The sequence below is a fragment of the Arctopsyche grandis genome, chromosome 3 (assembly GCF_051622035.1).
Source record: "Arctopsyche grandis isolate Sample6627 chromosome 3, ASM5162203v2, whole genome shotgun sequence".
Classification (NCBI taxonomy): Eukaryota; Metazoa; Arthropoda; class Insecta; order Trichoptera; family Hydropsychidae; genus Arctopsyche; species Arctopsyche grandis.
This window is the reverse complement of record NC_135357.1, coordinates 23,821,078-23,839,368: the sequence shown is the minus strand read 5'-3', so window position 1 is coordinate 23,839,368 and position 18,291 is coordinate 23,821,078. Positions and strand designations below refer to the sequence as shown.

The window sequence follows — 18,291 nt, the reverse complement described above, 5'->3', positions numbered from 1 at the left end:
CCGGCCGAAATTACACCAGGGCTGACACAAAATTGACAGACAATCCCTTGTTTATTGATTGTAAATAAGTAACTGAATGTGGTAAAACAGCATGTTCATAAATTTCAAAATTCGTTAGGCTTTAATTGCCTTTGATTATGAATACATTTTCAAGATGAAAATTTTAACTAAAACCGATTGAAAAAGTTGCACATTTTCTACAATCAATTTTCTCATATGGGTTTTAATACAAAAATATGTATTGTAGATATTCGTATGTATATAAATATGTAGCCAGCAGTGTGGCTTAATGGTAGCGAGTATGTTTAGCACCAAGTGATCAGTAGGTTCGATCCGCCATACTGCTGGTTAGATTTGTGGGTATTTGTGACTCCAAATCGATCGTTTCTTATCAGAGTTTGCCAATTTTATCTGATCATTGTTGAAACGGTTCCTCAAAATTGGCAAAAAGTCATCTTTCCTTCAAATCTTCTGTATTTATTGTGTGTATAATTTGTAAAAATTATGTACAAAAATATAAATCCATAGATGTCTCAATGGATTAATTCTGTTATTATAATTAATTGTTATTTCGTGTTCTTCAGCTTCTGGGAATGTAATAATAAAATGCTGCATTGTTTGTAATTAATTGTACAGGAAGGTGTATTGGTGTCTTCCTGTCAAGCCTTCCTGGTATAAATATATGTAAAATAAAATAAAATAAAAATGGATGTACATGCTACAGTTTAAGTGTACATTTCGTTCGGTCATTTACATACATACAAATCTGTTCACATACCAACTAATCTGGCAAGTTATAGTGTACACAAACGAACAAATTGACAAGAAAACTAGTCTATTTATGCAAATTATAGTAATCTGAATATTTTGTGAATGTGAATTTTGTGAATAAATCCGGGGCTAGAATATTTTTAATATTAACGGTAATGGGAACTAGAGCAATATTGTAATGCGGTTTCCATTGGATTTCCCTTTTTAAATATTTGGCATATTGATTTGACAGTTGTATATGTATTTAGAGTTGAATTGAATTCTGGGCTAAAAGTTTTTTGCTGGTGTTAGTCTATTTGTATATACCTTTTGCCTGTTAAAACTTAGAGTTCATGTACGAACAAACTATATAGTACGTTTATGAACAAACCGTAATGTGAACACTTGGACTATAACATATAGCAATAAACACGTATTTTGGGCATCTAATTTTGGCAATTTTAGCATTTTCATTTTGCGTTTTAGAGCATTTAAAATGTTCAATTTTATTATCTATTTTTATGAAGAGTTTAATTTTAAATAATAAAAATTTCGATGAATATTAATAAAATGTATATACATATATACAATTTAAAGACAACACAGCAATTAAAAAATAATAGAAAAATTCAAAAATGTTTTGGAATTAAAATTTCAATGAAAAAAACATGAATATAAAAATACAGAGACAAAAAATATGAATATAAAATTATAATACCAATTAAAATTTATTAAAACTCAACATGGAGCATATTTCTACAGATTCTTTTTTGAGATTTGTGCAAAGATCGGTAACAATTATATTGTATTTACTAAAATACCTTTCAGCATCCACACTTTTGTCTACTATTTACAGTAGTAGACAAAAGCAGTTGCATGGTTTCGACAGGAAAAACACCGTCTATCGTAAACTGGAAGCTCTGTTTTATCCCCTCAATTTCTTCACATAATAAAAGGGTAAAGGGATAAGAAGACCCTTCTAAATTGTGAATTAATTTTATAAATTTTATGCAAATTTCACTTTTCTTTGTTATTTTAGCATATATTTGCATATTTTACGAATTCAGCATCTATTCCGAATTTTAGCATCAATTAAGCATTAATAGCAAAATGCCCAAAATACGTGTCTCTACATATAGCCTACTGGCTATATGGCTATATGGCTCGATGGTTGCGTTTTTGTTTAGCACCGAGAGATTACTAGATTCAATCCCGTGCTAATCTTTAATACTGCTGGTTAGACTTGGATATTTGTGACTCCAAGTCGATCTGTTCTTATCAGAGTTTACCAATTTATCTGATTTCATTGTTGAAACGGTTCCTCATCCTACCCGCTATATCACAAATATCTGAATTTGATTTATGTACAATATGCTAACTAACTAAAATTGTATAAATAAATAAATTAATCTGATTTTCATTGATGAAAATCGCAAGTTCATCGCCTCGATGAACGTACAGACGTCTGTACAATTATAGTATAGACGACTTAATTTTGACATTAACTATGTCAATCGAAATATATAATTTAGATCACAATTAAAACATTATTCAACAAATGTACATATGTATGTATATAAGTAGAACATTTCCCAAAACATGAAAATACTTAAAATAAACAACATATCATTAAAATCAATACTATGGAAACAGTGCACAAAACATTAAAATCAATACACATAATATGGAAACATATTATGTGTATTGATCATATGCATCAGGTTGAAACATATGCATAGAAAATTAATTGTTGAAAATCGAATTTTAACTACTATTATTAATTCATTTTATTTTTTTGTACGAAATGTAAATCTTTCTTTGAACCCTTTCAAAATTTATTGCGTTCAATTTAAATCACTATACAATTGGGTTTTTTAAATTCTTTTTAGTATATATCTTTTGAGTTTACCAAATTGAACAGATTTTTTTATTTTTAAATTCATAAAAACTTTTGAATCAGTCACGTCTCGCACCCCTTGAAAGAGTGTCTCGCACCCCAGGGCTAGGGGTGCATCCATCTCTGGCTAAGCATCGCCAATTTTTGCGTTGAATTCTTCACCGTACCCGGTCGAATAATGAGTGGCTTGGAGTTTGCATTAATTTGGTTACTTTTTAATTTTCGCAAGCCCTGTGCCATTTGAGCGAATGCTAACTCAGTCGACGTCTCGATTTATCTAATACTCAGTGTTGGCGCTCCGCTCCCCGGGATCAGCTCAACTTAACACAAGTTCTTCCATTCCGAAGCACAGCTCGTGCTCGACACTAATAAAAGTTAGAAGTGCCCAAATCCGACGGCAAGTATTTTCAATTTAATTCCCTTATCGAGAGAAACACGCTTTTCCAAAAAAAACAGTCTTTCGGTGTTTCGTAATGTGTCACACAAACATACTAATATCATAAAATATGTACATAATTCTGAAGTGATCGTCGCGTCATCGTGCTGGAAAAAAACACGAGAAAGAGAGAGATAAATAAAAGAGGAAAAGTCTCGTGGGTATGTTTAAATTAGACCGGGGGAAAAAGCAAAATAAATATGATGGAAAAGGCGAAAGCGAATGATTGTGTAAATATCCATATTATGTATGAGAAAAATCCTTTCACAAAATATATAAATCCCTACCGTTAATTTCAATCAAACGTCAAATATAAGTACTGTCATGAATTTGTGCATGATTGAATATATGTATAATACTAGTTGTTTTACCCGGCTTCGCTCAGTATTTGTAATATAAACAGCTTAAACATTAGAAACCTAAAAGTAAATATTCATTTGTTTTTTATTATTATAATGAATCGAAAAAAATATATAATAAATAATATAATATTCAACCAATTGAATTGTCGTCATAGAAACTTTGTTTTGTTTTCGAAGTTCCCAACAAAAAATACTTACATACATACATACATACACACTTACATATGTACATACACACTCACATGCAAACATACTTACATACTTACATACAAAGTCTCTTTCAAAGTTATATATTAGATTACATGTAATAAAATTAAATAAACGAATACAAAATAAATAAAATTGAATCAAATTTTTTTTAAATTATATTTACAGTAGTTTATATTAATGTAACTATGTATTTCTTTAGTGTTTTTAATTCAGACAACTTAACCATGTATGAAAAAATACCCTTATAAAATTTGCCACTTTTAAAATGAATATTTCGTATTTCATCGGTTTTTTTATGCAAAACGCTGGGAACAACGAAAACAGCGCATGATTTCGAATCTTTCAATTTACATGTTACATATTTATCATATATTATATATAATGCTCGCAAAATTTAAATAAAGACAACATCTGAAAAAATCTGCAACGCAAGTAAATTGGAATTCGAATACTTCACATTTGCATCACACGCATTTTAGCATGTAATACTAAAATACATCTCGTTTGGCGGATAACCAGATCCATTAATAATGCATACGCGAGCGCAAAAGGTTAATAATACGACGCGGGTCGCCGTAAAATGTTAATGGCGATTGCACTTACGTGAATGCGCGTACCCCATCATTTATGGTGTGCATAAATATCAAAGATGAGATGTTCAATCGGGGTTTCCACATTTGATCGAAATGTAAGATAACAGATCGAAAATAAATAGAGTGTAAAATTCACATGTTGAAATCATACGTGAAGTAGACAACGATCGGAAAACTAAGCGAACGTCGTGGGTTGTTTCACACAAAAATAAACCTGAATCGTGTCAGTTTCACGAACTCACGTCACAAACAAACAAAAAGGTCACAGAAAAAACATATCGAAGGTGTCAACTATGACGTAAAGAGACACCCATCAGACACGATGATCGATATATTATTGACACAATGGCGAACACACCTCTACGCAATTAATCACACTGTTGACAAATTTAATGACGGCAAAGCCGCGGAAAAAATTAGCCCCGGTGATTGGGAAAAATCGAGATGAAAGGCTCGGAAAACCTCGGAAAAGTTTTGCATAGACGAGTAATATATGTACATATGTATATTGCGTTTCCTGATTCCACTCTCACTGGTCACAATTTACCTAGAATTTATTATCGTTTAGACGTTTTTCCAATTTCTTATCGTTGCAGCATGTTTGGCTTCCCCGTAAATAATGGTATTTTCATTGTGTCTGACGTCGAACTCGGCCCCGGATGCGACATCTATATTTTCAGGATTCAGATTTATTTGGAAAAAATATTGCACGGTCGTCCAATAAATTCCACGTGTAATTTTAAACTCATCGATGAAGTCTTTTTAAATAATTTAAAAAGAAATAACAGAAAGTAGACAATTCTACAATCAAAATTTGGGATAGTATGGAATCAATATACAAATAACAAAAAAATAATTACTTCCTTCAAATATTTTTAAAGACATGAACACATAATATATGTATGAATATATGAGCCATTATATTTACATAAACTTATTTCATTCCCATTTCGAATCCATCCATATTCCACCCGGTTCATAATATATTATTAACATTTTGATGAAGTACATACATATAAATATATGAGCCATTATATTTAAAAGTGGCGGAAGTCCAATTTTCAATTTAAAAATCACTATTTCTGTTTGACTGAATTCACATATTGTTATCACTGTCCAGGATCTCGAAAAAGCAAAATAAACGTAATGACGGTATTTTTATTAAATATTTTTAAATGATAAACACCGTATCAGTATTTTTAAATATTGTTAAATTGTAAACAACGTATTAGTATTTTTAAATATTGTTAAATGAAAAACATGTTTTGCGAAATATTTCTCGAAATGAAGAAAAGTGAACTTATGCCACTTTCAAATATACCGCCTCATATACATATTCATATATCTGGAAAATTGAAAATCACTCTGGAAAGAAAATTTTATACCCAACTCGTACAAAATGTAGAACTCGTAATTTTTATATTTAAAATAAATTAACTGTACTTTAGTTCAATTATTTCAATTCATTTGTTTTATCAGTATATTTGGTAGAAAAAATCAAACCCCTTTAAATTTTTGCAAGTCGAAGCAAGTTGAAGAAAGGATAATTTCGTTCCATTTTATAAAATCTTTGTAAAGAGATTAATTATCTTAAAATTGACAAAAATGGTTTTTGTTGTAATAATAGTATAGGATTAGATTTCGTGATATGTATGCAGTTTCGGATTCTGGTTCTAATCATAATACTTATTGATAAATACTAACTTCCATATTGCGTCATTGCTTATTAAATGTTGAAAAAATTTCGCAAATTATGATAGCAAGTATGTACAATAGTATACATTTTTTTCTGATTAGTGTTGAATTGGCATATGTACATAGATATATTGTAGAAGCTATACATACATACACAATTTCCTACTTGATCTGGAATCTTCCAAAGTACGATGTATGTAATTTAAATAAATATTCATATTGTTTAAATTGTTTTTCAGGCACTCAAATACGTATTTTTGAAGATTTGATGTTGTAAAATCTAAAATGCCACCGGGTGACGTTAGTCGTAGAGCGTCGCTGAAGAACAGGAGATCCTCTAGAAGAGGTTCGATCCTTCTCAGATCACCTAATTCTCCCAGGGAGGTACCATGGGATATCATCGATAGATGTTTAACTCCGTTGCTGTTTTGCCATGCATTGGCCATCCTTTTGTCAACAATTCTGAACGTGCTGAGGATATCTCAAGTATCTGCTTTCACGCTGTTCCTTTGGTTCGCCCTTTCAACTATTGGAGCTGTGTGGTTCTATCACAATCTCAAGGTAAGATTGAAATGTATTAAAATCATCTTACTAAACAGGAATTAATAACTAAAAATGTACATTCTGTTAAGAATGTACATATTTCTGATGTATTATTAATCAGAATCTTATTGAAAAAATGAACATCGTATTTGACTGGTATATGTAAATAATACACATAATTTTAGATTTATATATCCTGCAAAATCGCAATATGTTCTTTTATATGAATTTTAAATTATGAAAACATTTTATAAGTTATGGATATTATTTCGTTTTAATAGGAAATGTCGGCCAATTTGCGGTTATTTTATAACTTGACGAGCGCTAACATGTATTTCGTACGTAATCAAAGCAATTTCCCAATGTAAATTTAGACTTTTTTATATATGAAACATTTCAATATTGAATAAAGTTTTATCTCGTTGTATAGCGCACGTCATATGATCGAGTTTCTGTTCAAACTCCCAAGGGTATAACTATGTAAAATCGATGTAGCACGAATTAGCACTACCTCATTGCATATTATACATCGGCATTGCATTATAATACTCTCCGACAAGTTCTACGTTAAACATGAATATGATATTTAATAACACGTCTTAAGCAGCTGTCATATTATAAAATATCTTTTATTGCTGAGATGAAGTTCACATTGCATTGCACTGTATCGCATTTTTAAACTTTTCGCGAAATAAAGATAAAGCCAAAACCACCTGTTGCAATATCAAGAACATATACCAACCCTTTTTATTTCATTTTGCTCTAAGGACTCTCAAATGTTTTATATAAAGTCCTTGCACACACGCTTAAAACTTTAACGACTTTGGTTATACGACAAGAAATTTATCCGTGTGAGTAAAAGTAGCTTTTGTCGAGATTAGCTGTGGTATTGTTTAAACTCATCTAAAGATATATGCTTTGTTACATATGTACATACATACATAATGAAATAAAATACGAGTAAATTAAGTATTTTAGTACATGAATCATCAACTAAATTATGAACGCATAAAACAATCAATATCATTCAAAACTTATGTAGTAATAATAAGCGAAAGAAATACTTGCACAGTTAAAAACGTTTTTTTATTTCAAATAATAGATAGATATAAAAGTTTCATTATAGAATATATGTACATGGGTAACAATTGAGCTAATCAACTTCACATTGTCTCTAGATAGGGTTCATTTCCTTTATGCTTTTATGGAGTACTTTCTTCGGTACAGCGAGGGCAAACAAATGGATCCTTTTACATTTGCACCGCTCATTTTGAGCTGATGGTGTAATAACCAACTACAATAACCGTACTATTGTAATAATACCTCGTTTGACTTCTTTTACTTGTTCATAAAAATGGTAATATACATATGTATATACATACATACATACATATATCGCGTATACATTTTTTATTTGAACGTTAATAATACATATGTATACCCATTGACGACTTTTTCAAAGGTGTCCTTGCACTTTCACCAGGAATTTTAATAAATATTCTATGGTGGAACTCTCCGGAATCCGGATTTGAATTGCTGATTCTGTTTGATATGTATATTACATGAACTGGAATGAGCTAGTGGGATCTTTCCGAGCACCTGGTTAGACGTCTTGAAAGCGCAAATATTGCACTTTACCAAAGATCATTGTATAGTTGTAGAAATGCGAGAGCTCATTAAATGAAATCATACAAGAGTTTCAATCATAAAAGCTCAGACTCTTTATGTTCATCTCGACGGAGCGATTTTAACGCCTATCGAAATATATGTATTTTACATTTCTTCCATTTTTCGATTGAAACACCACATTCTTTATGTCAATCACAAACAAAAATTTTAATTTATTACTCCACAGCGCGTGTGCATAAATTAAACAGAAGAAATATACATATGTACATACTATTTTTGATTATTTCACATGTGGATTATTTCAAAGGTGAATTACTAGATTTTCTTGCGATTTATTGTTAAATTTTTATATATGTACATACATAAATATAAAACTTATCCATTGACACTCGGCTCGAATACGTGCGTTGTTCTCGACTAACTCGATACTGTACTTGGATATCAAATAATACATGACACCGCTTCGTATTACGATTTCAAGACAATTTAAATAAATAATATGAGGACAGTTCTTTTGACAGACAAATCCTTAAGGATTGAACGGATTGAAGATGAATCCGTGATATATGTATATCTGCAATACGGATTTTATTTTTAGATCCTCACAGGAGTCTCAAAATATACATACATATATATATGTATGTGTGAATGTGAATATATGTAGGACGTATGTAATTTATTTTATATTGACTGAGAGGAATGAAAATAATAAAAAAAATTCTCTTCTTCTCAATTTTGAAAAAAAAAAGAATTGAAGTTATTTTTAAATGAAACAAAACATGTGAAAAAATATATTTATTTCGCTAATGAAAATATATAAATAGCTACTTGGTAGCTAAGCTACGTGAATGTTTTGTAATTTTAAAATATTCTCATTGTTCTATTTCTGCGGTTTGAATGATTAATTATCGTGTATAATGAAGTTTAATGTTTAAAAATAGGTGACAGCAGCTGGTAAGGCTATTTTGATAACTGGCTGCGACAATGTGATTGGAAATGCACTTGCTAGAAGACTAGATGAAGTGGGCTTCACAGTTTTTGCTGCTTTCGCCAACAAAGCGGATAATATCGACGCCGATATGCTCAAGAACGACTGTTCCGGTCGCCTCAAGACGATACAACTTGACGCTACTTCAGAAACGCAGGTAAAAATAAACAGTAATCTCACGATCAAGTATGAAAAGAGCCCCACTTTTGTATTTCGAAAATGCTATCAAAATAATCCGTCAAGCGGACGGACAGACGGGAGGTTTCCGTTTAAAAATATACCTATACGTATCCTATATTGCATATGTATATGTAGGTAGTAAATTTGTACTGAAGAACTCAAAAACCAACGGGTCGGATAATAAATGAGGTGTCAAGAGCGCCTAGACAACTCTAATCATAGCTGAACATTTTTCCACGTCGGAGATAGATCAATGGAAATGGGGAAAATCGTTTTTCCAGCTGTGCGGAAAAGATGATAATGGAATCCGATTTTCGAGTCAACAATGCGTCGCTATTCCGTTGTGTAGAAAATGTATAAAGAAATATTTTTTAGTCTATTAATACTTCACAGATTGTGTAAACTCACCTATAAACAAGTCGCACTTTTACATTACCTACCGTTTATAATTGAAAATAACAATTTTTCTTAAATCGTATTATTTTTTATTCAAATATAATAATATTGCATTAAAATATACCGTTGTGAAATATTCAACAGCGTTAGAACAACATGTACTTTTATATTTTTCAAATAAAAATAAACACCACCGCTTAAATGTATGCGATAAATTGAATATAAAAATATCTGTATCATAATTTTTTGCCGAATTTATAAATTTATTTTCGATTCGGTCGAAGTTTACTTTTGGATACGGCTCGTTATTTATGTTTGCTTTTGAAGCAGTTACTGTTATCTTTATATTTTGCGTTATCACAATATGAGGGGATGTATGGTATAATTTTAGCTGCCATTCAAATTGTTAAAAATCTGAAAAATATATTAAAAATCATCGTCGATGAAATATTCATTGATGAAAAGATTATTTAATTTTATATATATATATATATATATATATATATATATATATATATATATATATATATATATATATTGATATGCTTGATGAAGACTCGGTTACAAAGTAACACGAGGGAAAATGCTGAAGAAATGTATCATTTCTTTTGATTTTCGTAACTCATAAATATTTTGTGTAATGTGTGCTTGTATTTTAACACATAGAATGTTGAATTATTAAGGGAAATGCGAATGCGAAGAGGGGGAAAAAAGGGATTTTTTCCTACCCACCCTTACTACCACCACGTAAACGTTAAGCTTATACACACAAAAGAAACACATGACGGTATTATTTCAATACCGCAATATTAATATTTTCACACACACTTTTTCTCCAGTGACCTGAAATCCGTAAAAAAATCACAAAATAAAGATATTTTTCTTATATACTACATACATATATGTATATGTATATATATTATTACTAAATAAAAATTGATATTAAATTTATCTCCATAGTGGAATACGAAGAAAGAAAAATCAAAATATTCACTTTTAATTTAGAATTTTTTTACGTATGTAGAACTACATCCATTCGTGGTATATACCCGTACATATATGTAGTATATAGCGGTAGCTTTATAGCCTCTTTATTATTAGTGATAACTGCGTAATTGTATCGTAAACGGAATGTATTTTAATATACATATATAAGCGGTATTTATATATGTAGGTGATAATTGAATTAGTCGAGATACGAAAATATGTAGCTTTTAAAATTAAGATTATCCGGATATATTATCAGAGTAATAATGACGCTTGTATGTAAAAAGCATTACACTGTTTGACACAAAAAATGGTTCAGAGACGAGATAAGACTTTTCTTATAGATCTATGCCCAGTGAACACGAAGCTGGTAATAAAAAATGTTGATCGGCTCGAGATTCGGAGATATACATGTGTTTTTTAAATCGCGTGATGTTTCTATATCTTGGTGTTCTTCGGTCGATGTCTCAAAATCTCTCCATTTCCTGTTCAAAATGAACATTAAAATCTATAGTCGGGTATTTTATCTTTCATTTGTAGTACTTTTTAGCTTTCAAATCTCTCTAAGTAGTCGTCCAGTTAAAATCAAAATTACGTATTTTCACTTAGGATTTTTTCCCACTGTTAATACTATTGTATATTGAGTCTTTTCTATTGAAACATGTTTATTGGGATAGTGTTCTGGCCACACTATTTTTTGTTTTCGTTTAAAAGGGTTAATTGTAAGTTCGCTGAATTTTAAATCGGTAAAATTTCGAGCTAAAAGCTCGTACTAGTATTTACTCGTATTTACATGAATCTGAATTGAATTAATAGGGATAGGGATGGTTTGGTATTGTGTTAAGTTATGCTAAGAATCTTAAGAAGTCACAAAAATGACCGTAATACAATAAACAATAGTAAAGAGTCTGTAGTATAGACTTACATACATACTAGACTTAGACTTAGACTTAGACATACTATTGTTTATTCCAGTGATGCCTAGAAATCAAACGTATGACGTTTGCTATGGACATCCGATGTTAAGAGACGTAAAACGATGACTAAACATTGGATTTTGACCAGGGCAATATCCTATTGCGGCGGGGCAAGTTGCTGATGGGCCAAATATTATACATTATATAAATTAAATAATATCTATGCGAGCGGAAATATAATCAACATAGTTATTTTCTTTCACTTGAACATGTACATATGTAAGTACGTAGTAACAATAGATGAAGTTTTGTGATGATGCGAAAATTCGAACGCGAGATTTTGACTGATTCGAACTCAGAATCGATCACTAATCATGTTTTCATGATCTAGTTTTTATTAGTCAAAGGGAAAATTTTGATCCGCGCGATTCTTAAAAAATATTAAATTCTCATATTAGATATACATATGTATGCACATACAATGATATCGTTCTCTTCTCATTTAGAAATATTATAAATTGCTAGCTGAACCCGGCATAGGTTGCAATGCCACAATAACGCATGCAATTCCCGTTTCCGTTCCCGTTCCCATTCCCGTTGCCATTCCCGTTCCCCTTCCCGTTCCCATTCTCGTTTCTCGAAGTGTTTCGATAAGTGAACATTTCAGCTTCAAATGAATACTTAATAATCAAATTAAATTACAGTAATGATAATTAGTCGAATAAACGCAAGCGGCGAACAGATATGAAATTATCCAATTGTTTGTTTATTTTGCCCTAACAAAGCAGGTGGCGACGGAAACACATTTGAAATTATTGCGTTGCAATGCCACTAATTCCTGTTTTCCCGTTCCCGTTCCCATTTTTGGGCATTTTTTTTTAAAGAAATCGTCGTGAGCATACACACAATAACGCATGTCAGTTTCGTGTATATATATATATAAAATATATATATATATATATATATATATATATATATATATATATATATATATATAGGTAGATAGATAATAATTCCTTGTAAAAATATAAAGTAATTTCCCAGTTTGGCCTCTAAGGTGACCACTTTTTGATTTCTACCCTAATTTACATTCGATGTTGACTTTGAATTAATTTATCTTTTTAAATCAATAATTTAGGTATTTTAATTTTTGCAATAAATTCTAAGCATGAGCGTATCTACATAATACTATGTACTATGTACGTTTAAACACAGTGGAGTGAATCCATTTCAGTTTCGATAATTTTTAGCGTAAAATTTTCGTTTGTCGCCATTTTGATTTTTATGTAACTGGAGTTTGGCAGGAATTGTGGAACTAAGAATCGACAGTGTTCTCAGGCAAGGGAATTATGTAAATTAAACAAAGGAGACCTAGCGACTGACGTCACCCAATACCTTCACTAATCAGGAGGTGGTTCACGCACGCGTGACGCGCCCGTGACGTCATTAGGTCGTCTCGTGGGCCCGAACCTCCCTCTTGGTCCTCCAGTATTCAATTAATCCTTGGCAGGAAGTAGCGGGAGTCGCCTTTTGATGCGCACCTGGAGGACGACTCGTTACGGCCGCGTGGGAGTTTAGTAAATTTGCGAAAGGGTTATGTCAAGGCTGTGACCTGAATTTTCCCGTTTCTAAATCAAACGTGTATTGTTGGTTCTATTCAAATGTACTCCTCATCCAACTACGATTCACATGTGGTCACAAAGTCAAAAGGACTTGTCTCATTTGAGTACTTATGTTGTGATCATTGTCGTCATTAAAAAGTAATGTATTTGAACTGAAAAATAAGCCATTTAATAATATTATTAATTTTTCCCAGCATCTCCAACTTTGTCTTATTTGAGTACTTGCGTTGTGATCGTTGTCTTCATTAAAAAGTAGTGTAAAATAAACTTTATGCACAACAATATGGTTCAAATTCATATTTAACAATCAACACGTGAAAGTATACATTGTATGTAGAACTACAAACGTCCTAGATTAAGACCTTTCACAGAAATAAAAATACTAGAGTTGGTCATTCACAAATCATCATTGTTGTGTATATTTTCTTTTTCAACATTATAAGAATTCATTAAATTTCGCACTCGAATAAATATGTATGCTCGGCATAGCGAGGAGAGATAGGAAACGGAATACGTGGTTGAAAAGTATGACAAGAGTAGAAGATATATGTACATACATAGCGGAGAAAGCGAAGAATTTGGAAAAGAAATGGGTGGGTCACATAGCTGGCTATATGAATGAAGAAAAGCAGTGCTATAATGTTACCCGAGAGAATTTAAAATGGTGAAAAGAAGGCTGCAAAGAAGATGGGTAAACGAAATTAGGAAAATGTGTCGGGTAAGATGGATGAGTTTTGTACAAAACAGAGATGAATGGAAGCCTGTTGGATAAGCTTTCATCTAGCAGTGTATGACGAGTAGCTGTAAGTCCAGACTGAATCATGATTATTGATGTTGGAAAACGACATTGTATATCTGTTTAAGAATATGAATACTATTGTTGTTCCAGAGATAATCTTGAATTCTGAATACTATTGTTGTTCCAGAGATAATCTCATGTAAACATTTCAGTGGATATACATACATATACATAGAATACACGTTATTGATACACGAATTAGTAAAATGTTGCTAGGCACTAACTTCCGTTAATTTACAACCACGCCCTTTACGTCCATGTATTTAATTTAGCTACGACAGATCCACTAAATGTGCTCGCAGGGAGTTCCACGACCTTCCTAGTATCTATCTCGCACGCATATTTGCTTCGTTGTTCCCGTATAAAATTTTAACGATTTCTCACGAGAACTAAAGCCGTAAAACAAACTGCCAACCCGTCCTCTCGGCCACCTAAGCGGTTAAGTTTTCTCAGACGACCCCGTAAAAAGGGGATGGGGTTGTCCAATTTGGAACATCCACGAATGAAGAACATGTTTTTAGAATATATTCCGCAGATTCAGTAGTGCGAGATGTAGTGATGATAGAAAACATCATTGTGAATTAACATGCAAATAGATTGTTTCATCATTTCAACGGCAATTTAGATGAGAGCGTGAGATGAGCGAGTCTCGCTTTTCACTAAGCCCACAGCGTTGACAAATGCGTATAAGTGCGGTTTTCCAACGCCGGAAAATCTTGGCATATGATGAAGAGGAAGACCCTATTTTAAGACTGATCGATAATACGAATTTTCCTCGCCGTTCATACAATTTTCGCTCGTTTTTCGCGTGGAAACCTCCTCTCCTCCTCCTTTTTCTCGCCTCCTCCGTCGTCTTTGGGCTCGACGTAGAAGCCGCGAATCATTCACGGCCAATTTGCACAACAAATTTCGAGAGAAAGTTTTTCCATACACAACGCACTTTTCACGACCTTTAATATCGGAGGACTTTTCCGGTGGCGAATCGGGTGTGCGCTTTTCTCGGCTGAGATATTCGATTTTATTGGAAGGTTTTCCAAGGCGTTTTTAAGCCTCTCATGTCACAAGCGTTGAAGAATACCCGTCGGCAAACGAAAACATTTACAATGAAGGATTCAACTCAAGTGTATGCTCTACTACGGTTTTCATCAATAGAGATTTTCGCAATGTAAAACGAAAACGTTTAAGGATTCCATTATTATGCATAAAGTATATTGGCATTCGTATTTGGAGCTTGTTTACTATTCCATCTATTTATACGAAGTACACCTACACTTTGAACTGAAATCATAACATTATCTAATAGCTTGTACATTTCTAAATTAGTACTAATACTCAATTTTTAGGAGTGTAAAATTAATATAAATTTGATTAGGGGTACTCTCGACATATGTACATACATATATACGTAATATTAAATTGTTTTGAAATAAAAATTAATACATATATTCTTAATTCGATAGATTCTATCAGCTTCTCTATATATTGCCGAGCATCTTCCCGATGGTGCCGATGGTCTTTGGGCTTTGGTGAACGCTGCATCATGGTGTGCTCTTGGTGAACTGGAATGGGTACCATTTTCCGTTATCCGAAGGGCGACTGATATCAATCTGTTGGGTGAGTCTAAAAAATTGTATGACATCTAGTTGAACGTGTTCAAAATATTTGGTATATTATACCCGTAAGCTATTTTGCTATCCGGAAAATTTTCTTAGTGAGAAAAGCTTTCAATAGGTGTCTCTAGTAAATTTTAAATGATTTATTTTTCATTTTTTAATTTAAATTTAAAAAAAGTCTTTTACGCATCAAATATATCGCCACATTTTATTCTCATTTTAATAATAAAAAATATTAAATTATTTTTAATTTTTATTCCGATTCTAACTTATAAAGCTTTGTTATGATATCAGAAGATGTCACTTATTTATTTTATATTTTATTGTAATAGGTATGTATGTAGTTTGTACATACATATGTACGCTTTTATTTATTTAACCATTAAATAATATAAATATATTTTCATTTATATTATTAAGTAAGTCCTATAAAAATGTAGAACAAATCAAATTTGAAAGGATTATAGGTATGCATGTTTTATATTATGAACATACCATAAATACATTTGGGCACTGAACGCCAAGATGCTTGGCATAGCCAAGAACGCTGTATGATTGGCATAACGAGGAAAGACAGGAAACGGAACACGTGGGTGAAAAGTATGACAAGGGTAGTGAACATAGTGGATAGAGTAAAGAGATTGAAATGGCAATAGGCGGGCCACGTGGCTAGAATAAAGGATGAAAGGTGGACAAAGGGAGGGCTTGAATGGTATCCGAGAGAATGCAATAGGGTAAAAGGAAGACCGCAGGGAAGATAGGTATGTTACATATGTATATATAATCATTCAACAAACGATTACTTCCGTTTAAATATTCAACCACTAGCGGATTTTTCGAGTAACGGTTTTATATTTTATATATAAATAAAAAAAATAGCATTTACCTGTGAACAAAGCAAATATAAATTTATTATTTTATAAAGGGTTGAAAATATATTACATTTTGGAATTGTAAAAAAATAAATCCAATGTGCTGTGTTGAGACAAAAAAGAGAAAAATGAGTTCCAAAGACGCGTACATGAAACGAAAAAAGTTCATTCTAGCGAAAGCCTAAAATCCGTACGGGCCACGTAATTTGAAATATGGAGTAGCATGGAACGAGAAAAGTTCCCAATCGCTATCCAATTTTCTCGAACGAGTCGAAAATTTTAAAAACAGTGGAGTCGAGTTGCTAGGCAGATAATTCTCATCCAATTATAATAAAATAACATTTGTATATTTGTGTTATTAATTATTTTATCAAAAATACTAATCATTTAAGCTATGTAAATACATATGTACGCATAGATATTAAAATTAGTAAATGGTATTTGTTCACACATTTCGTTACGTGATTTGCATAGATATATAAATTAAGTTTTTATTCTGTGTATATTTTTGTAATACTATTTTTCTTTTTCCCACTCGCTTTTTCATGTGTTAACTGTTTTTTTTTCCTGTTTAAATTACATATATTCAAGATAGATCTTTCTAAAAAAGTCTAAAATTTTTATATTTCAGTTAAAAAACTTAAATCTACGTATTTTATAACGTACCAATTTAATTAAGATTACATTACTATAAAATTTAATTTAGAGCAAATCTTTATTATTCATATAAATAAATATGTAGATATTAATAAGTAAAAAATAAAAGACATCAATAAATACATTGAGTTCGTTCGAAAAATTATACGTAGACATTTATTATTATTTTTCTGACAAAAAGGAAGATTTTTCATTATTCGAAATCGCGTTTGTTTGTGGAAAAAACGTGAGCGGTAAAACGGTCGCTCTGAATATTTATTATCGTCTTTATCAACCTTTTTCACCTACCTCGATCCATTTTTTTCTGTTATATTTTCCAGAGCGAATTTAATTTCTCCGGTTTGTGTATTTTCAACGCGCTTGCGTAACAATCTTTACCAAGGAAGCAATCGTTTTCAAGATGAATATTAATTAAAATTTTAATTATGAAAACTGAAGGCTAGGAGTTTTGATTTTAATAAGACACTGAAATTCTCGTTACCCAGTTACGCCATAAAAATTGTAAAAAAAATCGAAATTGCTAACGTCAAAATATTACCAGTATATAATATTAATGATTCAATACTTTTTAGCTTCGAACCGTAGTCCAAATTAGTTATTTAAACAGCCCTGAATGCATTAAAGGAACATGACGTTTCTAGGTATTTCCATGCTTGCCGGCCGTAAAGGGATGAAGCGTGCCCACGATGACGACAGCAAAACTCGTAACTCTTCATTAACCCTAACGTTACCCAGAATTTCCATTCCAATTTGGGTCGTGCATTGAAATTGAACGCATATTTTCACTGTGAAAATATCAAACGAGCGAAAATATTCTCACGGCACGACTTTCCACGATGCATTGTTGCAATTTGTTGCCTTTTGAGTGGGTGTATGTGCAAAAAGGTCACGCCGTCTGGCTTGCGGGGGTCGCGGTCCCAAAGCGGCCATGACCCAACAGCTTTCACATTAATATTCCTGTACACCAACATTTACGTTTAATCCGTTCACGTGTAGACGAAAAAATTACGGTAATTTATAGTCGTGGTTATGCGGAGGGATGAATTCGTTTTGGTCACAGTTAAGGGCAAACTTTTTAATTATTATACGTCTAATATCATTTTAATACAATTTTAGTACAATACGTAATTCAAGCTTATTTCTTT

At 31.8% G+C, this 18,291-nt stretch overlaps 1 protein-coding gene across 1 annotated transcript in view; it reads left to right on the top strand.

The window, feature by feature from the left end:
• Positions 1–2,905: 2,905 nt before the first annotated feature.
• Positions 2,906–18,291, top strand: part of LOC143909473 (D-beta-hydroxybutyrate dehydrogenase, mitochondrial) — a 33,354-nt gene continuing 17,968 nt past the window's right edge. The window contains exons 1-4 of the mRNA XM_077427469.1: positions 2,906–3,044; positions 6,183–6,504; positions 9,057–9,260; positions 15,465–15,618. Coding sequence (XP_077283595.1) covers positions 6,229–6,504; positions 9,057–9,260; positions 15,465–15,618 — 634 coding nt within the window. The 5' untranslated portion in view covers positions 2,906–3,044; positions 6,183–6,228. The remainder of the gene's footprint in view (positions 3,045–6,182; positions 6,505–9,056; positions 9,261–15,464; positions 15,619–18,291) is intronic.